The 27,480-nt window shown below is 42.6% G+C and overlaps 1 protein-coding gene across 4 annotated transcripts in view; it reads right to left on the reverse strand.

Annotated features, from left to right (window-relative positions):
• LOC126188835 (cAMP-specific 3',5'-cyclic phosphodiesterase 4A-like) overlaps positions 1-27,480 on the reverse strand; it is a 323,773-nt gene that overhangs the window by 185,150 nt on the left and 111,143 nt on the right. For all 4 annotated transcript variants that reach the window (XM_049930451.1, XM_049930450.1, XM_049930449.1 and 1 more), the window contains one exon: positions 1,326-1,496. In XM_049930451.1, coding sequence (XP_049786408.1) covers positions 1,326-1,496 — 171 coding nt within the window. The remainder of the gene's footprint in view (positions 1-1,325; positions 1,497-27,480) is intronic.

Here is a 27,480-nt window from a genome sequence, read left to right on the forward strand (position 1 = left end):
CGATGTGATGCCAGAACATGTGACATCAACATCATACAGGTTGTGGACGAGAAGTACAGCCCATTGCTGCATAAATTCCCAACACTAATGAGACCTCGATGTGCATCACAGCAAGTTTTACATGATACTGTCCACCACATAAAAACCACAGATGAACTGCCTGAGTCTTGCTGGCCGAGAAGATTGGCTTCATGATACCTCACCATTGCTAAAGCAGAATTTGAAGCAATATTGTCAGAAGGCATCATCCAACCTTCCAGTAGCTCATCGGCACCTTGCATTTACAACCCAAAGAGGGAGGAGCCTGGTGTCCAAGTGGTGATTACAGAGAAAAAGATGTTAAGAAAGCTATAATTGTAGGGCTGTTACACTGTGTAGAATGGTGGAAGGTACATAGTTACACTCAACAATTTGAACAATTTGATGTGCGCGCGCGCGCGCGCACACACACACACACACACACACACACACACACACACACACACACACACAATAATTATCTTTATGTCCTGTTAATTGAAAGTATTTATTGGAGCAGATTGAAGCAACTGTTTGCAAGACTGGAGAGGAGACAATTGTGGCTGGAAACGGCAGGTAGGCTATTTTTTGAGAAGGGAGAGGTTGGAGACATTTGCCTTCCTTTTTCAATGGAACTTACGAAATGTTAGTTAAATAGTGGTAGCAACCACAAAACAAAGGGGTTAGAGCATTAAAGAGAGAGAAAAATTGCAAAAAGTACCCAAAAAAATTAGGGTTAGTGGTATAGGAAATATATTACTGAAGCACTCTCTCTCAATTTCCAGTACTGCTCTGCATTCATGGAAAAACATAGTGTGCTGTTTGCTTGTGACAACATTACAAACTGGAAGAAAAATCAGTGCAAACAACATAACTGCATACTTCTGTTAATCTGGTACAGTCTCTGCATAAAACTCTCTCTCTCTCTCTCTCTCTCTCTCTCTCTCTCTCTCTCTCTCTATTTACCTTTAGCTTTTGTTTTTCACTTACACTAGAAGATCAGTTCTAATGTAGTGATAATCCTGTGGAAAATGTTGTCTGGGGCAGCTGAAACATGACTGGGCAGGTTGGCATTACGTAGCGATACACTGTAGATTTTGAGTTATTTTTCATTTTAAAAAATTTTGCTGTTCCTAGCAGTATTCCATTTCAATTGCTGCTGTAAGTCCCTTGGTTTCAATAGACATACGAACACTTGTATCAACAAAAGCCAAAATTACTATTGTGATTGCTGAAAACAAATCTAGAGTTAACATTAATGTTTCCTGGGCACTGCTGACATTATAAGTAGGTTGATTGTCTCATACCTTGAAACGTGTTAGGAACTCTTGCTGTCTAGTGATATCAGTGGCAAGAATAAGTGAACTGATCTGCCTCTCAAGCTCAGGTCTTGCGTCACCAAGTTGTTCAGCAACATTGCTTTCCAATAGACACCCAATTGCAGAGCGCCAATGGTGGTTTTCCAGAACAGAAGTGTTCTGAAACATTACAGTATTGCTATTATATCACAAAAGAAAGAGACAGGGATTTATTCCATATAAAGTACTAATGGACTCATTGCCAAATTGTTTTCCTGTTTTGGTAAGTAAGTGTTTTCATAATTTGGATGTTCTCAATATTTTACAGGCAGTCTCCCATGTTCTACAATGCTAGGTTTACTAAGACGAAAAAAATTACCAAATTCTGAAGATCACAAAATTAAAATACATCACAAAGTTCTCCGTAATTGCAAAGAACAAAAAGAAAACTCAAATTATAAATTCCTGATATTGTTGGTTGGAGAGCAAACAATTAATTCAATATAAAGAAATCTTTTGATACAACATTATTATTGCCTTGACTGTGTGTATGTACACTGGATTACGAGTTCCATACCATATGTAGCTAGCAGCCATCCCAGATGTATGTTGCACTTCCTGATGTGCCATACTTATATGCCTCTGTCTTTCCATGAAGACACAGCTATGTTTTCTAATGTTCTGCTCTCTTTGTTATTATGAGTCTGATACAATGGCATTAATACATACATGTGGTTTACCACACAGCATGATTTCGTAACCTGTTCTCTGTATATTTGAAATGGCAGATTAGTCCTGTCAAAACTAGTAAGCTAGTGTACATTCATATGTTTGAGGCAAAAAAAACTTCATATCCAAAGCTTTCTTTACATTGAAAATCTCAAATCTTCAAAAATTTCAAGTAAATTAACAAGTTTCAAGGAGCTTTTGTCTTAAAATCACCTTCTTCAATTTTATTTCAGTTCAGTTCTATTTTTGGAAGTTCTATAAGTAAATGCTTAAGTTAAAAAGAGTTATAATTGTCGTGCATTAATAGCAATGACAAAAAATCCAGGTACCCATTTTATTGGTACATGGCTAAGCCAGGGCATGTTCCCAGAGACAGGTTTCATCTCTAAAGTCTTCCAGGGGAAAAAAAACATTATTTTCAGTATCTCATACAGTTATTGACCAAATTTAAATTTTTTAAATGCTATCCTACTCGTCAAGACAATCCTATAGGTAGAGAAACCACAGCTATGAGTAGTCATCTTACTAATAAACCACTTCAGCTGTATTTAGTCCTTTATTATTGGAGCACTATCAGTCTCGTGGCACTAAATGCCAGATCGTCAGGTGAACATATAATGTTGTATATCAGAACATGCTGCCACGACCCCTGTTCATGATTCCACATAGATCGGAGATGCAGACCCATCCACTATACTGGAATCCAGTTGTTTTATTCTATGACATACTGCCTTTTAGTCATGTTATGTTCTGACAGACAATGAATGTTGGGTACAAAGTTCTGAACTTTTGCACTCTAATGTTTTAGTTATACGTTAAACTGAAGATGTGGCTTTTAGTGCCACCAAAACAGTAGTGATCCAGTAGTAAAGGACTAAATACAGGTGAAGCAGTTTACTAATAACCAAGATGACTATTCATCAAGAGCTTATGGTAATTTATGTTTAAGGTTTAACACAATAATTCATGCATTGCAGTTAGAAACTGTGTACATTGAGACAGCCTAACACACAAATTACCTGGACCATATTTATCAGGACACAAATTACCTGGACCATATTTATGCAATATTTAAGAATGAGAGGACTTGGCACCTTCCAACACAGTTTTCACATAATTTCAAACTTTTTGTAATGTTTCCTGCTGATAACACCAACAAAATGGTGAAAGAGAAGAAGTCTACCGCTTAATTACATCTTCACTGTTCACGGAGTAAAACTGCAACATTGGCACGACATTTTAAATCCTCACTTCCTTACTACTAATTCTATTCCCAATACAATTTGCAGATAGTATCCACATAGACCACTGAATGTACCAGAAGAATATAATATAACTGTATGATGCATGGTTCAGAAGCTTGGAAGCTACATTTTTCAAAGAATTGTGGGTGGGTATATACTAGTTATCAGTAAGCTATCATTTGCTTCATTTTAATATGGGTTAACTTGAAGAAATAAACCACAGCAAGATAATGTCAAGAAAACTGTATAAGTGGGAAGCAAACATTTCAAATAATGTCATACATTACTGTGATTTGAAATATCAATATAGCAGAAAACAATGTCATGTCAAAACTACAATCAAATTCAAATCCAAAGGCAAGGTCATCAATGAAGTGCAACATTTAGAACTGAAAGCACATTCACTACTGACACCAACATCCAGACCAAGACTGATCTCCTGGGAGGAGGGTGCAGCTATTTATACACACACTGAATATTCCAAACTGCTGGTATTTATACAAACATTGATATTCAAGAATATACAAATGTAAGATATTTCAAGGACATACCAGATATGATAAATACTAAATAACATATTACTGCTAGTGGTCAGGATTGAACTGGTGCCCTCACCATGCCAACCAGCATCACTAAACACTCCACCACACTGCATGTAGCACAGTTGAGAGCCGTTGCTCCCTCTCCTGGAGAAACAGTGACCTGATGTTTCAGAAGTTCTCACTGTGGCAGACTACACCACCCTGGATACAGTTCTTGTCAAATTTCCTCTGCTTGACTGTGTTGGCAGGTCCTCAGTTTCAGGCTTGGTTATTACATCCTCTTCACTCTGATGACCACAGAAGCAACTGTGGTATACACTTCTGTCACTGGGGTTCCTTACAGTGGCTCACAAAGTGAATAACAAATTGGCAGAGACCTGCCCAATGATACCTGTGTCTTATTCTGTCTGGAGATCCCATGAAACCAGGTGTCGGACCACGGAAATACTTTAGGTTGCTGGCAAAAGGTAAACTAGGATCATGAGTAACCATTTCCACTCCACAGGATCGTAGTTTTTCTTATACAATGCTCTGTTTATTAATTACAATCCTCCTTTGGCTGATTCCTCCTTTCTCAAGGCTTCTATGATGTTCAGCAGCAATGTCATTTACTGTGATGACAACACAGATTTCATTCACATTGCTGTATTCCCTAAAAGAATTCCTTGAAAGACAATTGACATGTTTTTGTTTGTGCCCACTTTTATGTATCACTGTGGCATCATATTCCTGAAACCTCAGAACCCATCTTGCCAGGTGACGCACTGGATCCTTCAGGTGAGTCAGTCAGCATACAGAATGGTACTCCACCACAATAGTGAATGATTTGACAAATAAATATGGCCTGATCTTCTTGATAGCCCAAACAACAGCAAGGCACTCTTTCTTAGTTATAGGATAGTTTTCCTCGAACTTTTAGAGTGCTGTGGAAGCATAAGCTCTCACCTTTTCAGCACATTCCTGAATTTGTACTAGCACTGCCCCTATCTCCAAACTGCTAGCATCAGTGTGGAGTTGTCTTGGCATTCTCATCATACAATGCAACGACCACGACTAGGAAAGATCTCTCTTGCCCCACATTCCATGAAAATGTGCAGTTTCCCTGTGATAGCTCTTGCAAGGGATGTGCCTTGGTGCATATGACTTTCATGAATCACTGGCAGATCGAGCACATCCCAAGAAAACTTCTCACATCATGAATATGCTCAGATGGTGGAAAATCTAAAATTACTCTTATTTTCTTTAGATTGGGGGAGACTCCATCACTGTTCACTAGATGTCCCCAGATTTTTATTTCTTGAGTGGTGAAGAGGCACTTTTAGCACTTTTCAGATTCAGTCACAGGCTTAGATGTTCTACAAATGTCATTGGGGGGCAGGAGGGGGGGGGGGGACAGAGTTATCCAGATGGTAAAGGCATGTTGTCCATTCATTCAAGGTGTCAAAGTTGGCTGCCCATCGGACTTTCAAGGTAGCTCAACTATTTCTCAGTCCAAACTACGTAACTCATACAAGTCATCAAGTCAGTATTTTCCCAGCCATCCGCATCAACTTTAATTTGTTAGTAGCCTGACTGCTTGTCCATAGTTCAGATATACTTTGTCCCTTTCAAGCAGTCTAAGGTGTCATCAATAAGCAGTGATGGATAGACATCTTTCTTCTTGATTTTGTTCAGTCATCAGTAGTCAGTGCAAACACCATATGCCATTTTTCTTCTTCACGAAGACCACAGAAGAGGACCAAGCACTCTTTGAAGGTTCAGTGACATCGTCTTGAAGCATCTTCTCCATTTCCTCCTGATTAATCTGTCATTCAGTGAGTGACACACTACACATGGGCTAATTGGTGGATAATCCCCAGTGCTGATACAGTGTTTTTCCATCTGCCACTTGCTGTGTCTTTTCTCCATTCTGTATCTGGAAGCATCCAAAAATTGACACAGAATACTGACAGCTTTAGATCAAGGCAGTCAGGTAGATGCAGTATTTCTTGATTTCTCAAAAGCATTTGACTCAGTACCACACCTATGCTTATTGTCACAAGCACAATCATATGGGGTTTCGAGTGAAATTTGTGACTGGGTTGAGGACATTTTGATAGGGAGGATGCAACATGCTATGATGCAATATGTTATCTTGGCTGAAGACTCATTGTCACATGTAGAAGTAACAGAAGCAACTTCGGGTATGCCCCAGGGAAGTGTTTTTTTTTTTTTTTTTTTTTTTTTTTATTTTTTTATTTTTTTTTTTTTTTTTTATGGTTTTAGGGCGCAAAACTGCTAAGGTCATTAGCGCCCAGTCTATGACTTAGGAAACAGTAAAAAAACGAAAACTAGCAGCAATGGGAACGAAAGTCATAAAATTGGAGAAACTAAAAGCAGAAGGAAGGCTTAAAAATTCACTACAGAAGGGGGTTGGTTATCCCAAAAAAAAACTTCAAATGACTGACGACATTTCACTGGCACGAATGAACTCTAGAACGCGATCGGCCGATCGCGTGTCATCTGCTAAAATTGATGATATATCAGGCGACAGCTGTAGACGGGCGCGTAACAGAGTAAAATAGGGGCACTCAATTAAAAGGTGTCTTACCGTCCACAACTGAGAGCAGTGGGGACAGAGTGGGGGAGGATCACCACTTAAAAGATGTCTGTGGCTAAAAAGACAGTGCCCTATCCGGAGTCTAGTTAAAATTACCTCCTCCCGACGACGCGTTCGGGAAGAAGAGGTCCAAGTACAAGGAAGAGTTTTCACGTCCCGCAATTTATTTTCGGGAAGTGTCGACCAGTGCGCGTGCCATAAATGAACAACACGACGACATAAAACGCGCCGTAGATCGGCGACGGGAATCGATGGAATAGCTGGCCGAGGAAGAGAGACTGCAGCCTTGGCTGCAATATCGGCCGCCTCATTTCCGCAGATACCAACGTGTCCCGGGAGCCAGAGGAATGCCACCGAGACGCCCCCCAGGTGGAGCAAGCGCAGACAGTCCTGAATCCGGTGGACCAGAGGGTGCACAGGGTAAAGAGCTTGGAGACTGAGGAGAGAGCTGAGAGAATCGGAGCAGATAACGTACTGTATCCGCTGATGGTGGCGGATGTAGTGGACAGCCCGGAGAACAGCGTAAAGCTCTGCAGTATAGACCGAACACTGGTTGGGAAGCCGAAAGTGATTTGGGGTGTCGCCAACAACATAGGCACTCCCTACACCTAACAATGTTTTCGAGCCATCGGTGTAAATAAATGTGGCTTCCATCATTTGTGCACATAGAGCAGCAAATGCCCAATGATAAACAAGTGAAGGGGTACCATCCTTGGGAAATCGACAAAGGTCACGGAGCAGGCAGATCCGGGGACGGAGCCAAGGCGGTGCTGTACCCCAAGTTGTCAAGAAGGTTGTAGGAAAGCGGAAGGAAAGAGAATAGAGCAGTCGACGGAAGCGGACTCCCGGTGGTAGTAGGGAGGAGGGGCGGCCTGCATACCCTACATCAAAGGAGGCGTCGAAAAATATGTCATGGGCTGGATTAGCAGGCATGGAAGACAGATGGCTGGCATAACGGCTCAGAAGGACTGCTCGCCGATTGGACAGCGGAGGTTCAGCAGTCTCAGCATAAAGGCTTTCCACAGGGCTGGTGTAAAAAGCTCCAGACACTAAACATAATCCACGGTGGTGGATAGAGTCGAGACGCCGAAGAATAGACGGCCGAGCAGAGGAGTAGACTATGCTTCCATAGTCCAATTTCGAGCGCACTAAGGCGCGATAGAGGTGGAGAAGGACCACTCGGTCCGCTCCCCAGGAGGTACCATTCAGAACACGGAGGGTGTTGAGGGATCGCAGACAGCGAGCCGAAAGATACGAAATGTGGGAGGACCAGCATAGTTTTCTGTCAAACATAAGACCCAAGAATTTAGCGACGTCCGAAAACGGAAGGTTGACAGGTCCTAGATGTAAGGAGGGTGGAAGAAACTCCTTACGTCGCCAAAAATTAACACAAACGGTCTTACTGGTAGAAAAACGGAAGCCGGATTCGATGCTCCAAGAGTGGAGGCGATCGAGACATCCTTGAAGACGTCGTTCAAGAAGGCTGGTCCGTTGAGAGCTGTAGTAGATCGCAAAATCGTCCACAAAGAGGGAGCCCGAGACATCAGGAAGGAGACAATCCATAATTGGATTGATGGCAATGGCAAACAGTACAACACTCAGCACGGAGCCCTGGGGTACCCCGTTTTCTTGGGAGAAAGTACGGGAGAGAGTAGTGTTCACCCGCACCCTAAATGTGTGCTCCGCCATAAATTCGCAAAGAAGAAGGGGCAGCCGACCTTGAAAGCCCCAAGAGAACAGTGGGCGGAGGATACCTGTCCTCCAACAGGTATCGTATGCTCTCTCCAGATCAAAAAATATTGCTACTGTTTGGCGTTTCCGGAGAAAATTATTCATGATATAAGTGGAGAGAGCAACAAGATGGTCAACGGCAGAACGATGCTTTCAGAATCCGCATTGGGCAGGTGTTAAAAGACTGCAGGACTCCAGCCACCACGCTAGACGGTAATTCACCATACGCTCCAAAACCTTACAGACACTACTCGTGAGAGAAATGGGGCAATAGCTAGAGGGGAGATGTTTGTCCTTTCCAGGTTTCGGAATGGGAACGACGATAGCTTCCTGCCATCGTCTGGGAAAAGTACTGTCGGTCCAAATTCGATTATAAAGGTGAAGGAGGTAATGCAGACTATGGGTTGATAAATGCAGCAACATTTGGACGTGGATACCATCCAGTCCTGGGGCGGAGGAGCGAGAAGAAGAGAGTGCATGTTGGAGTTCCCGCATGGAGAAAACAGTATTATAGCTTTCGCGATTTTGAGAGGAGAAAGCAAGAGGTCGCACTTCCGCTGCACGTTTCTTCGAGAGAAACGCTGGCGGGTAATTGGAAGAGCTCGAAATCTCAGCAAAGTGCTGACCCAATGAGTTAGAAATTGCGACAGGGTCCACTAATGTATCATGCGCAACAGTGAGCCCAGAGACCGGGGAGAAACTAGGCGCGCCTGAGAACCGTCGAAGCCGACTCCAAATTTCCAAGGAGGGAGTGAAGGTGTTAAATGAGCTAATAAAGAATTTCCAGCTTGCCTTCTTGCTATCGCGGATGACGCGACGGCATCGCGCACGGAGCTGCTTATAGCGGATACAGTTGGCCAAAGTAGGATGGTGACGGAAAATGCGAAGAGCACGTCGCCGCTCACATAGTGCGTCACGGCATGCCTCGTTCCACCAAGGAACTGGGGGGCGCCGGGGCAATTCGGAGGTGCGTGGTATTGAACGTTCCGCAGCTGTAAGAATAACGTCGGTAATATGTGTGACCTCATCGTCGACGCTGGGAAAGCGACGGTCATCGAATGTCACTAGAGACGAAAAAAGTATCCAATCGGCTTGGGCAAACTTCCAGCGTCGCGGGCGCATATATGGCAGTTGAGGCTGCAGTCTGAGGACACATGGAAAGTGGTCACTCGAGTGTGTATCATCAAGGGCGAACCATTCGAAGCGCCGAGCCAGCGGAACAGTACCGACCGCAAGGTCCAAATGAGATAAATTTGTCGTGGAGGCAGACAAAAATGTGGGGACCCCAGTGTTGAGGCAAACTAGATCCGCTTGGTGGAAGACGTCTAGCAATATGGAGCCATGTGGACAAGGATGTGGAGATCCCCAAAGCGGGTGGTGGGCATTGAAGTCCCCAACCAGCAAATAGGGGGGTGGAAGCTGACCGAGAAGATGAAGGAGATCAACTCGTGCCATTGGTGTGGACGATGGAATGTATACAGTACAAAGAGAGAATGTGTATCCGGAAAGGGAAAGACGGACGGTGACAGCTTGGAAGGAAGTGTTTAAGGGGATTGGGTGATAATGGAGAGTATCATGGAGAAGAATCATGAGTCCTCCATGGGCTGGAGAGCCTTCAACAGAGGGGAGATCATATCGGACGGACTGAAAATGAGGGAGAACAAAGCGGTCATGGGGACACAGCTTTGTTTCCTGAAGACAGAAGATGACCGGCGAGTAGGATCGTAAGAGGATCGACAATTCATCCCTATTGGCTTGAATGCCACGGATATTCCAGTGGATAATGGACATGGGGTGAACAGAAAATGGAGGAATGTGACCAAAGTTGCTGTCAACTCAAAGACTGCTCGGAGCTAGCGACCAACAGCATGGAATGGCAGTCAGCCGAAGGCAGAAGATCCTGATCCATAGGTTGGTCAGGAGCAGCTCCTGCCACCAGCGATCGGCCGGTTGACCGGCCACCAGCAGTGCGCCTCGGCGACACAGAAGACGGCTGAGGGCGATTTCCGCCAGGTGGTGCTGTAGATGGGACACGCCTTGGCGAAGAAGGAGAGGAACTGGGTTTCTTTGTAGCCTTCTTAGAAGTATGATGTTTAGATGAAGGAGGAACCGATGGTTGGGAAGTTGCGGTACGTAAAAACTCTTCACGAGTAAGCTCTTTTTTGGAAGGCTTGGTGTCTGACTTTTGGGCTCGAGATTTAGCAGAACCCGATGAAGGGTGAGCCTTAGAGTGGGCAGGCGAAAGTGGTGAGGTTGAACGGGCGATCTTTGCGCTGGCCGATCTGACGACCGTGGCACTAAAGGTGAGGTCGCAAGTCTGCGTGGCCGCCTCCTTTGTTGGCCGAGGAGAAGCAAGGACAGTGCTGTATTTTCCTGTCTGAGGCACGGTGGGCTGGTGACTGGCGAATAATTTTCGAGCAGCAAAGGTCGACACCTTTTCCTTCACTCTTATTTCCTGGATGAGCTTTTCGTCCTTAAAAATGGGGCAATCTCGAGAGGAAGCAGCATGGTCACCCATACAGTTGATGCAGCGAGGGGACGGAGGTGGACAAGCACCCTCATGGGCATCCTTGCCACATGTAACACATTTGGCCGGATTGGAACAGGACTGGCTGGTGTGATTGAACCACTGACACCGATAGCAACGCATAGGGTTTGGGACATAAGGGCGAACGGAAATTATCTCATAGCCTGCTTTGATTTTCGATGGGAGTTGAACTTTGTCAAATGTCAAGAAGACAGTGCGGGTTGGAATGATGTTCGTGTCAACCCTTTTCATAACTCTATGAACAGCCGTTACGCCCTGGTCAGACAGGTAGTGCTGAATTTCTTCGTCAGACAATCCATCGAGGGAGCGTGTATAAACAACTCCACGCGAGGAATTTAAGGTACGGTGCGGTTCCACCCGGACAGGGAAGGTGTGGAGCAGAGAAGTACGCAGCAATTTTTGTGCCTGGAGGGCACTGACTGTTTCTAACAACAGGGTGCCATTCCGTAATCTGGAACAAGACTTTACAGGACCTGCAATTGCGTCGACACCTTTCTGAATAATGAAAGGGTTGACCGTGGAGAAGTCGTGACCTTCGTCAGACCGAGAAACAACAAGGAACTGTGGCAACGATGGAAGAACTGTCTTTGACTGAGACTCAGTGAACTTACGTTTGTGAGCAGACATAGTGGAAGGTGAGGAAACCATTGCGGAAGAATCCCCCATGATTACCAGCGTCTCCGATGGCGCGCTTCTCCCTTGTGGGGGCCCTCACTGAGGGCACTCCCGCCTTAGGTGATTGTTCACACCTCAGGTCACACCTCCCGACAAACGGACGGAGGGACCAATCAGCACTTTCGGAAGGTATCAGCTCAGGTAATCACCCCTCCCTCGGCCTGGCCATTACCAGGGGGTACGTACGTGTCCTACCTGTCTACCCGGGGCGGGGACTTACGCGTTACCCCGTCACCGGCTACGCATGGAAGTGCGTGGGTCGGCCTTCAGACACGCACAGGGAGGAAAAAAGAGAAAGGGAAAGGAAAGAAGTGGGGTCTCAAACGCCGCAGCGGAGAAAAGTGCAGAGAGAAGCGGGAAGGAAAAGAGAAGGACACAGGAAGGACGAAGACTTGCAAGTATAGAAAGCAAGGAAGTTGTAACAGTTAAGAGCGTCCGTCTCTGGACGTAGGCACAAACCATACTCCCAGAGGGGGAGAAAGGGAAGGAAAGAGCCAGAGGTGAGGGGGGGGGGGGGCGAAGATGGGGGAGGGGGAAGGATGAGGAAAGGGAAGGTATGCAGCCCGGAAAGGAAGGAGGGCCACATTAGCTTGGGGTCCCGTGCTCGCTACGCACGTGTCCACAAAAGAGTTGTGAACCCCCTGGGGGGCCAGGGAAGTGTGTTGGGACTCTTGCTGTTCATGTTGCACGTTAATACCTCACAGACTAACAAACATCATGCTTTTTGCAGATGATGTCGTTATCTATGATGAAATGTCTGACAGAAGCTGCATAAATATTCAGTCAGATCTTGATAAGATTTCAAAGTGGTGCAAAGTTTGGCAACTTTCTTTGAACGTTCAGATATGTACAACTGTGCACTTCACAAAACAAAAAAAAAAGAAAAAGTAATATCATCAGTGAGTCACCCAAAATTGAATGATAACATACATTCAGTCATGAGTAAAGCAGGTTGTGGACTTTGGTTTATGGTAGAATACTGGGGAAGTGCAATCAGTCTACAAAGGAGATTGCTTACAGATCACTCGTGTGACCATTTCTAGAATATTGCTCAAGTGTGTTGGACGGGTACCAGGTAGGACTAATGGGGGATATTGAATGTATACAGAGAAGGGCAGCACGAATGGTCACAGGTTTGTTTAATCCAAGGGAGAGTGTATCAGAAGTACAGAAGGAACTGAACTGGTAGATTCCTGAAGATAAACGCAAACTATCATGAGAAAGTCTATTATCAAAGTTGTAAGAACTGGCTTGAAATGATTACTGCAGGAATATACTACAATACACTACATGTCTCTCACATAGGAATTGTGAGGATAAGATTAGAATAATTACTGCATGCACAGTGGCGTTCAAACAGTCATTCTTCCCTCACTCCATATGTGAACTGAACCTGAAGAAACCCTAACAACTGGTACAATGAGATGTACCCTCTGTCATGCAGCTCACAGTGGTTTGCAGAGCGTAGATGTAGATGTAGATGTACAAATGTCTGTTACTCCCCAATAGTGTTTCTTAGTTAGGCTAGACCCTAATGGCAGTTTGACAGTAGCTGGCTCTTGTACATTGTCTGTAGTGATAGTACAGTACAATTCTTTGTCGGTGACACTGATCTACCATTCCTGGACTCGTTTGGCTGTCACTATGTACAGAACTTTAGGAATGAGTTGTGGCTACTCATGACAGTTAGTGATCCTATGGTCTCCTTGACCACCTACAATGCTTACCATTGTCGTCAGCATGTAACTTTCTTTTGTGACCCTGAGCAGCTTTTTGCAGTCAACAAATGCTTCATAATTTAAGTGAGCATCTTATCCTAACTTGTAGATGATGACAGGATAACAAATTCTTCAGTGACAAACAAGCACTGAGACCAATCTTTGTTATGTGCACTTGTACTAGCTTTTTCAGTTCAGAGTCCTGATCTTCCACAATCTATGACTGCTTGTGAGAATAACATCATGACTACATCCTGTTGAAAAGACAAATCTGAAAGGCTATGTTCTGTCATTGATATTTATTGTTGCAATACATGTTCCTGTCAGCTGGAGGTATTCATTTGCAACTTTCAGCACAACTGCCTTTGTATAATGGAATTTAGTCTTCCTTAGCTGATGATGGTAAGCATACGACATTACAGGAAAGAAAACACGAGTTGTGTAGCCCCTGGACAGGTTAACCATCAGTGATGACACCGAAGCAATTTCCTGCCATCTTGGTAACTGTTGTCCACGGAGGATTTGCATCTGTGGCAGCCTCATCCCCATCGAAGGTCATCTCATATAGTTTTCCTGAAGTCAGCAGCTAGGCAGGCTACTAGCACCTCAGTACAGTATGGGGAATGGCTATGGCCCACTGGAAAATGACCTCACCCAGGGTATGGCGATGGATTTCATCCCACAGGTGACTATAATCATCTGCAGTTGACTAGCACAAACTGTAAATTGAACTATTCGGACGATTGACATTTGACAGCATAGAAGTTGGTTGGTTAGTTAATTAGTCAAATATTCCAGAGATCATTTGAACAACTCTTCTATGAAAATGTTGTGAAACATATCAGTTTACAGAATATTTATATATGATTAGTATTAACACCAATGAACACATTAGTTTTTTCTATCAGTTTTTAAATAGAAATTCATACATACAATACAAGGACTTATCCAAGAGAAAAGATTTTACATTGGATTTAAAACCACTATTCTTCTATAATTGTGATGGATTATTTATGGCAAGTTTCATTGGCAAATGTATTTCTTCCAAGGGACAGTTAAATGCCTAACTCCTTGAAGAGCCACCTGCATGATGACCATGAATGACCACCACCCCAAAAAATTATCCTTAAAACATTAATGAATGGAAATATACAAAATATTTCAGGAGGTTGATTCATTTATTTTTTAAGAATAGGAAAAGCAGTTGAACTTCATCAATTACATTCGCACAAAAATTTGGAGTATTCCTTCCTACCAACTAATTCCTTTTCATGTGTTGCATCAGATGTTGGTAAGAGTATTAGCTGTACAAAAATAAATGTAGTGTGTTTTCATAAAATTTAACGAGAATGAATTTTCAGTGAACCAATTAATAACCGCTCGATTAATATGATTCACAATCTCTTCTGTTGCCCATAATCTCTAAAATTCGAAACTCACATTATGTCTCCACACAGTGTACAACGTGTTTTGGCTGTCCACTGTGGAAGCACACCAGCATATTATCCTCTGTCCTCCAAATCTGAAGATCATTGTACTTGGCAGAGGAATTGATTGTACCTACACTGACTGGGTGCTGTATTTTTGTTTGATGGTTGCGGTGTAAGTTTGAGCTGACAGAGTCTGTTTTCATAATGCATTCAACTAGTAGTGGAGATTGGTACTGAAGATCAGTATACCTCTTCTACAACACACTGTATTACCTATTGAAGAATGACCTTGACCTGCATGGTTACTGTCTTGTGTATTCTGTCTGATGTTTCTGGCTGCCATACACTGCTGTATCTCTTCTCTTACTATCGAACATATGTGGGAGGCTAGAGTGTGGTGGTCTTCCACAGTTACCATAGAAACTATATTTGGCAGTTGATAATACCTCTTTCATCAAAGTCTCTTCTGTTACATTTCCTTGATTTTCTGGCATCATTGGGTGAATTCCTCTGGCATTGGGACATTCTTTATAGGAAGAGATTGGCACACATCTTCTGTAACAGTCTTCACTTAGTGTGAGACTTTGTTGGCTTCTCTCATACTTGGATTCACAATGTGACAAGTACAAAATAATTCTTTGCGTACTACTATGTTGTTTCTTCATGATGCTGAATCCTATTCTTCAATTGTTGTTCTGCTCAGCAGATTTGCTGCTGATTGTTGCAAAACATTTTATTCATTTCAGTCTGGAATCTGTCCCAGCTACGGAGTGTACCTTCACTGTTCATGAATGATTGGTGTGCTGTGCCAGCCATGTAATAGCACACATTTACCATACACAACATATCATCCCAAAAGTTATATCTGGCAACTCTGTCAAATCCTTTCAGCTATTTTTCTGGGTCCTGATCAGGATCTCTGGAAAACACTGAAAGATTACCTGTCCATGTAAGCAACGGCTTTTACATTGCCTAATTGGAGCCATGGTGACACATTTTCAAGTGCCCAGCATGTCCAGTAAACAATCTAATGTCGAAAACAGAACAGAGTTCAAATCCAAAGGCACAGTCGCCAGTGAAGCACAACACTTAAAACTGATAGCTCATATATTACTAACACCAACATACAGCTAGAACAGAGATGACACATTGCATATTCTAGAATGATTAAAAATATAATTTATTTCAAGTACTTTCCAACAATGATAAATATTAAGTAACAAATAGTTGTTAGTGGTCAGGTTTGAACTGGTGACCCCCAGCATGCCAGCCAGCGAAGCTAATCACTAAGCTACACTCCATGCACTACAGCTCTCCGGAATTTCATTGCCTTCCATAATATGTACAAATTTAGTTACTCATATGCGAAACAAGATAGAAACATCTATGAAGTAGTAATTATGATTTTAATACTGTTCTGTACATAAGATTCAGGTCCTTATTTTTTTACTAAATTAAAATGTTCCACATCACACACAGATCAACAAAGATTCCTTATTGGTGCTGTGGGCTCTAAATTATCTAATTATCAATACTTTCAACACACTTTTTTTAATGTCTGAATTATTCTAGACATCAAACATTCAGATCTACACCGATACTCTGCCAACCACTGGGAAATGAATAACATAGAGTGCTTCTCGTAGTATCTGTTATTATGGCTTCTTCTCATTCCATTCACATATGGGGTGTGGGAAGTTTGACTGTTTAAATGTCTTTGTGAGCTCTGTAATTAATTTAATCTTGTCATCACAATCTGGATCTGCATGTAGGTGGCTGCAGCAGATACTGAGAGTGATCATTTTAATCCACTTCTTGAAATTTCATAACTACACTTTTTTGGGATAGTTTGCATCTACCTTCCAAGTGTCTGCCAGCTCAGTTTCTTCAGCATCTATATGAGGCTCTCCCATGGGTCAGACAAGCCTATGACTGTCTTGCACTTCTGTGTATATGTTCAATACCTCCATTGGTACTATTTGCTATGGATCCTTCAACATTTAAGCAATATTGCAGGACTGACTGCGGACCTTTGGTACAGAGCCGAGTGGAGGGTCCGAATCAGAGGCTGAGACGGTTCTGCGCCCATGTGGGCTGCAGATTCCTCGACTTGAGCCATAGGGTGGTGGGGTTTCGGGTTCCGCTGGATAGGTCAGGAGTCCACTACACGCAACAAGCGGCTACACGGGTAGCAGGGGTTGTGTGGCGTGGGCTGGGCGGTTTTTTAGGTTAGATGGCCTCGGGCAAGTGCAGAAAGGGCAACAGCCTCAACGGGTGCGGGGCAAAGTCAGGACATGCGGGGACCAAGCAGCAATCGGTATTGTAATTGTAAACTGTCGAAGCTGCGTTGGTAAAGTACCGGAACTTCAAGCGCTGATAGAAAGCACCCAAGCTGAAATCGTTATAGGTACAGAAAGCTGGCTGAAGCCAGAGATAAATTCTGCCGAAATTTTTACAAAGGCACAGACGGTGTTTAGAAAGGATAGATTACATGCAACCGGTGGTGGAGTGTTCGTCGCTGTTAGTAGTAGTTTATCCTGTAGTGAAGTAGAAGTGGATAGTTCCTGTGAATTATTATGGGTGGAGGTTACACTCAACAACCGAGCTAGGTTAATAATTGGCTCCTTTTACCGACCCTCCGACTCAGCAGCATTAGTGGCAGAACAACTGAGAGAAAATTTGGAATACATTTCACATAAATTTTCTCAGCATGTTATGGTCTTAGGTGGAGATTTCAATTTATCAGATATAGACTGGGACACTCAGATGTTTAGGACGGGTGGTAGGGGCAGAGCATCGAGTGACATTATACTGAGTGCACTATCCGAAAATTACCTCGAGCAATTAAACAGAGAACCGACTCGTGGAGATAACATCTTGGACCTACTGATAACAAACAGACCCGAACTTTTCGACTCTGTAAGTGCAGAGCAGGGAATCAGTGATCATAAGGCCGTTGCAGCATTCCTGAATATGGAAGTTAATAGGAATATAAAAAAAGGGAGGAAGGTTTATCTGTTTAGCAAGAGTAATAGAAGGCAGATTTCAGACTACCTAACAGATCAAAACGAAAATTTCTGTTCCGACACTGACAATGTTGAGTGTTTATGGAAAAAGTTCAAGGCAATCGTAAAATGCGTTTTAGACAGGTACGTGCCGAGTAAAACTGTGAGGGACGGGAAAAGCCCACCGTGGTACAACAACAAAGTTAGGAAACTACTGCGAAAGCAAAGAGAACTTCACTCCAAGTTTAAACGCAGCCAAAACCTCTCAGACAAACAGAAGCTAAACGATGTCAAAGTTAGCGTAAGGAGGGCTATGCGTGAAGCGTTCAGTGAATTCGAAAGTAAAATACTAGGTACCGACTTGACAGAAAATCCTAGGAAGTTCTGGTCTTACGTTAAATCAGTAAGTGGCTCGAAACATCATGTCCAGACGCTCCGGGATGATGATGGCATTGAAACAGAGGATGACAAGCGTAAAGCTGAAATACTAAACACCTTTTTCCAAAGCTGTTTCACAGAGGAAGACCGCACTGCAGTTCCTTCTCTAAATCCTCGCACCAACGAAAAAATGGCTGACATCGAAATAAGTGTCCAAGGAATAGAAAAGCAACTGGAATCACTCAACAGAGGAAAGTCCACTGGACCTGACGGGATACCAATTCGATTCTACACAGAGTACGCAAAAGAACTTGCCCCCCTTCTAACAGCCGTGTACCGCAAGTCTCTAGAGGAACAGAAGGTTCCAAATGATTGGAAAAGAGCACAGGTAGTCCCAGTCTTCAAAAAGGGTCGTCGAGCAGATGCGCAAAACTATAGACCTATATCTCTGACGTCGATCTGTTGTAGAATTTTAGAACATGTCTTTTGCTCGAGTATCATGTCGTTTTTGGAAACTCAGAATCTACTATGTAGGAATCAACATGCATTCCGGAAACAGCGATCGTGTGAAACCAACTCGCTTTATTTGTTCATGAGACCCAGAAAATATTAGATACGGGCTCCCAGGTAGATGCTATTTTTCTTGACTTCCGGAAGGCGTTCGATACAGTTCCGCACTGTCGCCTGATAAACAAAGTAAGAGCCTACGGAATATCAGACCAGCTGTGTGGCTGGATTGAAGAGTTTTTAGCAAACAGAACACAGCATGTTGTTATCAATGGAGAGACGTCTACAGACGTTAAAGTAGCCTCTGGCGTGCCACAGGGGAGTGTTATGGGACCATTGCTTTTCACAATATATATAAATGACCTAGTAGATAATGTCGGAAGTTCCATGCGGCTTTTCGCGGATGATGCTGTAGTATACAGAGAAGTTGCAGCATTAGAAAATTGTAGCGAAATGCAGGAAGATCTGCAGCGGATAGGCACTTGGTGCAGGGAGTGGCAACTGACCCTTAATATAAACAAATGTAATGTATTGCGAATACATAGAAAGAAGGATCCTTTATTGTATGATTATATGATAGCGGAACAAACACTGGTAGCAGTTACTTCTGTAAAATATCTGGGAGTATGCGTGCGGAACGATTTGAAGTGGAATGATCATATAAAATTAATTGTTGGTAAGGCGGGTACCAGGTTGAGATTCATTGGGAGAGTCCTTAGAAAATGTAGTCCATCAACAAAGGAGGTGGCTTACAAAACACTCGTTCGACCTATACTTGAGTATTGCTCATCAGTGTGGGATCCGTACCAGATCGGGTTGACGGAGGAGATAGAGAAGATCCAAAGAAGAGCGGCGCGTTTCGTCACAGGGTTATTTGGTAACCGTGATAGCGTTACGGAGATGTTTAACAAACTCAAGTGGCAGACTCTGCAAGAGAGGCGCTCTGCATCGCGGTGTAGCTTGCTCGCCAGGTTTCGAGAGGGTGCGTTTCTGGATGAGGTATCGAATATATTGCTTCCCCCTACTTATACCTCCCGAGGAGATCACGAATGTAAAATTAGAGAGATTAGAGCGCGCACAGAGGCTTTCAGACAGTCGTTCTTCCCGCGAACCATACGCGACTGGAACAGGAAAGGGAGATAATGACAGTGGCACATAAAGTGCCCTCCGCCACACACCGTTGGGTGGCTTGCGGAGTATAAATGTAGATGTAGATGTAGATTCTAGGATGCATCACACAAGTGATTTCCTCTGTAGACCGATTGCTTTTTTCTTGGTATTGTACTAATATATCGAAGTCTGTCACCTGTTTTAGCTACGACTGAGACTATGTAATTGTTCCCATTTCATATCTGCACAAAGTGCTACACCCACGTATTTGTATGGGATATGATTCCAACTGAGACTCATTCTTACTGTAGTCATACAATACTATGTTTGTTCATTTTGGTAAGTGCATAATTAATTTTATATATCTGAACATTTAAAGCAAGAGGACAATCTTTGCATTACTTGGGTTCTTATCAAGATCTGACGGAATACTTTTGCAGCTTTTTTCAGAGAGTACTTCATTATAGATAACTGCCTCATCTATGAAAAGACTGACACTGTTGTCAGTATTGTCTGCAGTGACATTAACACACAACATGATCAAAAAGAATCCCAACAAACTTCCTTAGGGTGCACCCAATGTTTCTTCTACATCTGTCAATGACTCTCCATCCAAGACAGCATGCTGCATCCTCCTTACCAAAATTGTCTTCAATCCACTCACAAATTTCATTTAGCATCCCATTCGATTGTACTTGCAATAAGTGTACTAGTGACATGGGGTATTAAGTCAAATGCTTTTTTGAAATTGAGAAATACTGCATGTATCTGACTGCCTTGATTCATAGCTTTCAATATATCATGTGAGGAAAGTACAAATTGGGTTTCACATAGTCAGTGTACCTAGGAACCATGTTGGTTAGCATGGAGGAGATCATTCCGTTCAAGATACCTCATACATTTTGAGCTCAGAATATGTTCTGGATTCTACCACAAATGAATGTTAATAATATTGGATGGTAGCTTTGTGGGTCACTTCTACTGCCCTTCTTGTAGATGGTTGTGACCTGTTCTTTCTTTTATTCAAGGGATCTGTGGTAGATTACAGTTAAAAGAGGGCCTAACCCAGCTGCTGAAAATTCAGTAAAGAATATGATTGGATTTCCTTTGGACCCTAGAGCTTCATCCAATTTTAACGATTTCAGCTGTTTCTCAACAATCAGTGTTGTCAATACCGACTGATCTATGAGTACGTTCTGAAAAGGAATGCCCCCAAATTTTTAATGTTAAAACTCTTAAAACTTTTTATATAGAATTAATGTTATTAACATCCTACATCTTTATTCCTCACATCTACACATTTATTTCTGAACAAAGTCACCCTGGCAATGAACACATATCCTCCAGTGAGAAACCAGTCTTGTTGATAACATCATTGTATGTGGTGTGACTTTTCTGATGGAGCCACAACCTCTCCTCTGCTTGCACTGCACCATCACAATCACAGTGTGTTCTATAAGTTTTGGAAACAGATTAAAATTGGATGAGGAAAAGTCAGTACAGTATGAAGAATGATCAATGACAGTGAACCCAAGGTGTCGGATTGTTGCAGATGTCACAGAACTCATCTGTGGTCTGGCATTGTCATGCTGAAGGAGAGGATGCACCATGTGGGGATGAGAGCTTCAAACTCAAAACCGAGTTACAGCATACTGTTTCTCGAGCACTGACACAGTCGTGTTAGACACTGCCATGTTACATGCTATAATTCGGAGCCCTCTAGTGGCAGAGGGCTGCAAATATGTAGACATGAAAAAGAAGATATAGGATGTTAATAATGTTTGTTTTAGTTAAAAATCAGTAAGAGTTTTCACGTAAACAATTTGCAGGCATTACTTTCGAGCATGCCCTGATATAGTGCTCATCTTCGCAATGATGCGAGAATTAATTTGGGGCAATGTCCCTGGATTTTCATTTGTAGAGGAACATTTGAAAACCATTTTCAGCAATTCTGCTTTTGCTTTGCCACCCTCAATTTCACTTCCTGCCTCACCCATGAGTGTCTGGACACTAACTTTGTACACTGCCAACCCTTACATATGACCACAATTACTTTGGGTTTTGTGAGAGATCATTCAATTCGACATCGAAATAAGTGTCCAAGGAATAGAAAAGCAACTGGAATCACTCAACAGAGGAAAGTCCACTGGACCTGACGGGATACCAATTCGATTCTACACAGAATATGCGAAAGAACTTGCCCCCCTTCTAACAGCCGTGTACCGCAAGTCTCTAGAGGAACAGAAGGTTCCAAATGATTGGAAAAGAGCACAGGTAGTCCCAGTCTTCAATAAGGGTCGTCGAGCAGATGCGCAAAACTATAGACCTATATCTCTGACGTCGATCTGTTGTAGAATTTTAGAACATGTGTTTTGCTCAAGTATCATGTCGTTTTTGCAAACTCAGAATCTACTATGTAGGAATCAACATGGATTCCGGAAACAGCGATCGTGTGAGACCCAACTCGCTTTATTTGTTCATGAGACCCAGAAAATATTAGATACAGGCTCCCAGGTAGATGCTATTTTTCTTGACTTCCGGAAGGCGTTCGATACAGTTCCGCACTGTCGCCTGATAAACAAAGTAAGAGCCTACGGAATATCAGACCAGCTGTGTGGCTGGATTGAAGAGTTTTTAGCAGACAGAACACAGCATGTTGTTATCAACGGAGAGACGTCTACAGACGTTAAAGTAACCTCTGGCGTGCCACAGGGGAGTGTTATGGGACCATTGCTTTTCACAATATATATAAATGACCTAGTAGATAGTGTCGGAAGTTCCATGCGGCTTTTCGCGGATGATGCTGTAGTATACAGAGAAGTTGCAGCATTAGAAAATTGTAGCGAAATGCAGGAAGATCTGCAGCGAATAGGCACTTGGTGCAGGGAGTAGCAACTGACCCTTAACATAGACAAATGTAATGTATTGCGAATACATAGTAAGAAGGATCCTTTATTGTATGATTATATGATAGCGGAACAAACACTGGTAGCAGTTACTTCTGTAAAATATCTGGGAGTATGCGTGCGGAACGATTTGAAGTGGAATGATCATATAAAATTAATTGTTGGTAAGGCGGGTACCAGGTTGAGATTCATTAGGAGAGTACTTAGAAAATGTAGTCCATCAACAAAGGAGGTGGCTTACAAAACACTCGTTCGACCTATACTTGGATATTGCTCATCAGTGTGGGATCCGTACCAGGTCGGGTTGACGGAGGAGATAGAGAAGATCCAAAGAAGAGCGGCGCGTTTCGTCACAGGGTTATTTGGTAACCGTGATAGCGTTATGGAGATGTTTAACAAACTGAAGTGGCAGACTCTGCGAGAGAGGCGCTCTGCATCGCGGTGTAGCTTGCTCGCCAGGTTTCGAGAGGGTGCGTTTCTGGATGAGGTATCGAATATATTGCTTCCCCCTACTTATACCTCCCGAGGAGATCACGAATGTAAAATTAGAGAGATTAGAGCGCGCACAGAGGCTTTCAGACAGTCGTTCTTCCCGCGAACCATACGCGAGTGGAACAGGAAAGGGAGGTAATGACAGTGGCACGTAAAGTGCCCTCCGCCACACACCGTTGGGTGGCTTGCGGAGTATAAATGTAGATGTAGATGTAGATGTAGAATTACACTCTGCCATCATAGTCAAAGGCTTCATGCATTGCCCTCATGACAGCCAACCATATTCCATTCATCATATCCCTATCTCTAGCCCTATGCTTTGTTTTACCCCTATTATGCTGTTGACTCTGTTTATTTAGAAGCACCTTTACAGTGATTGTATTCCATGGAGTGCTCCTTCCACCATGGACTTGACCCCCCCCCCCCACCCACCCCGTCCCCATTATCACCAACTTTAGCACCTAACTAAACCGTAGAGTGAACTTATTTTTTAAATGGTGAAAGGTGAATGATATTTAGAGTGTGTGTGTGTGTGTGTGTGTGTGTGTGTGTGTGTGTGTGTGTGTGTGTGTGTTTTAGAATGAATGATGAAGGAATTTGTGGTGCATCACAAGTGCTACCCAAATTCCCTCTCAGAAAAGAAAATTAACTATCCACAGTGAGGGCACACACTTGTTACAAAACATGCTTCCCCTGCATTACTCTTCCCCACTACGCCACTTGCTTGACCTGAACACTACAACCCCATTTAAAATCAATCAAGTTACATTTACTGTTTGTAAATATTACTTCATTGGTGCACTCCTTACTTAAGAACTTATGGAAATTTGATGACTTCAGGCTGTTAATGCTTTGTTTCTAATCACTCTTATAATAATAATAAAACTGTGTACAGCATTATAGTAGCCCTTATGTAGTTACTGCTGTGTTGCACTGTCAATTAATTCATTTATCTGTTTCAAAGCGAGTAATGGAGCAATTTCTTAACTATTGCAGGTACTATCTACAACTTTGAGAAGACGTTCTCTTGAGATAGTAAGCATTGTTTTATATACGTGGCTCACTTTTATCTTGAGTGATGTACAGGACAAAGCACAACATATATATGTAGTGGGTGGACTATGGGAGGAACCTATAAACTCTACTGCATTAATGTTACTAATTGGAAAAAGTAATTATTGATAACTCACATAATCAGTATCAGAGTCTTAAAAAATAGTAATACTAGTAATGATCTTTTGAAAATCATTTAGTTTCATGACTGAAACAGTATTAAATCATTTACTTTTTTATCAAATGAAGAACAAACCGCCTTCAGTCACAAGTTGCGTTTATTTACTGCACTATGCATTTCGAGCCCTGGAGGCTCATCTTCAGGTGCTTTTTAGTGATTTTCATCAGGTTTTTTAGTTGTTTGCAGTTTAACATTGTATGATGTCTGCTTCTGTTGTGCGGTTGGTATACACAATACACATCTTTAATTTTGCAGTACATACTGGGATACATACATTGTCACACACTTTTTCACACATTGTAGTAGAGAATCTTTGGCATGTTTACGTTCTGCTGCTAGAGAATCTTTGGTATGTTTACGTTCTGCTACTACAATGTGCGAAAAAGTGTGTGACAATGTATATTTCTCAGTATGTACTGTAAAATTAAAGATGAGTATTGTGTATACCAACTGCACAACAGAAGCAGACATCATACAATGTTTAACTGCAAACAACTAAAAAACCTGATGTAAATCACTAAAAAGCAACTGAAGATGAGCCTCCAGGGCTTGAAATGCATAGTGCAGTAAATAAACGCAACTTGTGACTGAAGGCGGTTTGTTCTTCATTTTACGAAAGTAAAACTGTCGTGGACAAAACACTGAAAAACAATGGATAAAAATAAAGCATTTACTTTTTACCCCTCAGAGAATTTCATTTTACCCCTCACGGAGTAATTATCCACAAGTTGCTAACTATCCCCAGGTTGACAACCATAGTTCCACATGCTTCTCTCCACAGCTAAATGTTTCAAGTTCCTTACTGGGATATGACCCTACTGCATCTTTATCTCGTTTGGTGAAAATATACATCCTTCTACTTGTTTTTGTTGCCTTTGTGCTCTGTTTATCACTATTAGATCCAATACACTTCCATTACAGGATAAAGTAGCAAGGAGAGCTGCATCAAACCAGACTGAAGGCCACAACAACTTCCATCATCAGTCAGGCAGTTTTCAGAGAATCCATTTTATAATATTTAGGAAGACATCTTGTCCAGCTCACCATCTGCAAAACTGTTATTTTCTCCATCGATTGTTGGACGATTAAAGTCTCCTCCAAGAATAAAAGTATGACTGGGGATTTATGAACTAGCGAATTTAGGTTTTCCATAAGTTTTCGGTTGCATCTGGAGATGAGCCTGCTGGCTGATTGAAGGATGCGATTATAAGTCTACGCCCAACTCTTGATACTGAATGCTATCAGAAAATCTTACATGCAACTCAATTTACTCTTCAGTGGATTTGTGTTTCTTATCTATTGCAATAAATATCTCATCTCCATTTGCTGCTTTCACATCCTTTTGATAAACATTTAAATTTGTTCCAAATATCTCACAATTGTTGACCAGCATTCTGTACCTAGTATAATATCAGCCACATAGCTTTTTAGAGGTGCTTCAAATGCAGGCACTTTATTGTAATTGGTTCAGCAGTTAATCGCTAGGAATTTTATACTCTCACCTTTAAGAGGCATTTCTTTGGATCTTATACTGACACTTGGAGGTCACCTACAGCTATCATTATCAGCTATGGATTAAGAGTCACCTAATCTAAATATAAAAAAGAAAAGTCTTGTGTGCACCCCACACAGTCAACTACCTTCTACTCAATTAACAATCAGGGGCCCGTGATCAGTTCTAGGGGGCAATGCTACAGATTTGAACTTTGTTGAAACTCTGTGTATAAGGCTTGTCTTCTCAACCCTCTCTGCCAGCTGCTGGAATGATCAAAGTATAACCTTGATGCCCAGAGGATAGGCATTGTTTGTTTGGACATGCATCATACTCTGCAGTTTGTTACCCCTGTTCCCTCAATGTCTGCTGGAGACCCTTCCCATCCCTTACTGCCATTTCCCTAAGGTGTACCATTATTTGCCATATGTCTGAGCTGTTGACATTTAATAGACTCTTACACTTGGCGTTTATCTCCTCCTGACACAGGACACTGCAGGTTTCCCCAACAGGTGAAGTGAGTGTGGCCCTCACCCTGAGTTCTCCCTGCTCCCAGTCTCCTCTCACAGGCCTCCTGGCACTTCCACCTACAAGCCACTCAAAGTCAAGTAGTTAATAGTGACAGATCCTGTGCCTACTGTAGTGGGGATTGGATCCAGAGAGAATATTGAAAGCCTACTTCAGGCACCTTTGGTGTCCTTGGTACATGATGGGAACTCTACTAACACACCCATCTGCAGCAACTTCCAATCGTTTGACAGAAGTCTAGTAGTCAGATCAATTTCCAACTACTTATGAAAAAATATTATGAAAAGGATAGTTTCCACTCACCATATCACGAAGATGACTGGCCATGTGTGTGTATATGGTTCAAATGGCTCTGAGCACTATGGGACTTAACATCTGTGGTCATCAGTCCCCTAGAACTTAGAACTACTTAAGTCCAACCAACCTAAGGACATCACACACATCCATGCCCGAGGCAGGATTCGAACCTGCGACCGTAGTGGTCATGCGGTTCCGGACTGAGCGCCTAGAACCGCTAGACCACCGCAGCCGGCGTGTGTATATGTGGGGGGGTCACGCATGCACGCACTATCTCCGATGAAGGCCTTGTTGGTTGGAAGTTCATTTCCTGACAGTCTTTTTGTTGCACCCATCTGTGACTCCATGCTAGATTTTCCACTGTTGTACTTAGGTAAGAAGAATGTGGCAAACACACACACACACACACACACACACACACACACACACACACACACACACACACACACACAAGTACTGACGAGTATTGACACGACCAGTGAAAGATTATCCAAAAGTGATGTGAACAGTAATAAAATATTAGAACCAAGTTGTACTATCAAAAGTTTTTCAAGACCAACATAAAAGTGGAATGAATGGCACAAAAAGTACTTTAATGCGGGTGAAAAGCATTTACCAACTGCTGGATGGTCATTTTGGGTCATGACTGATGCAACCACAAAACATCTAAAATGAACATGTCGATTTAACATTGTAATAGTTTCTCCCTGAGGACTGATGGCTGGGACAGCACTGAACCTATGTGACAGCTTCTCTGTTGGTTTGGAACTGAATCTAAAGCTAAAGGGAAAGTACTGTTTCATATGCTGCTTACGGAAAATTGCTGAATGTTTCCTGTAAAAAGATCACAGTTGATGTCATACCCCACCTTTATCCATGCAAGCTTGATTTCTTTCTGTAATTGCCTCGTCTGATATGAAGGCAATCCTGTCTTCCTTTCTTTTTGTATTTAACTATTGCAGTGTGTACGAGTTTCAAGAAATCAAGATTTATAAATAC

Source organism: Schistocerca cancellata, chromosome 5, assembly GCF_023864275.1.
Source record: "Schistocerca cancellata isolate TAMUIC-IGC-003103 chromosome 5, iqSchCanc2.1, whole genome shotgun sequence".
Classification (NCBI taxonomy): domain Eukaryota; kingdom Metazoa; phylum Arthropoda; class Insecta; order Orthoptera; family Acrididae; genus Schistocerca; species Schistocerca cancellata.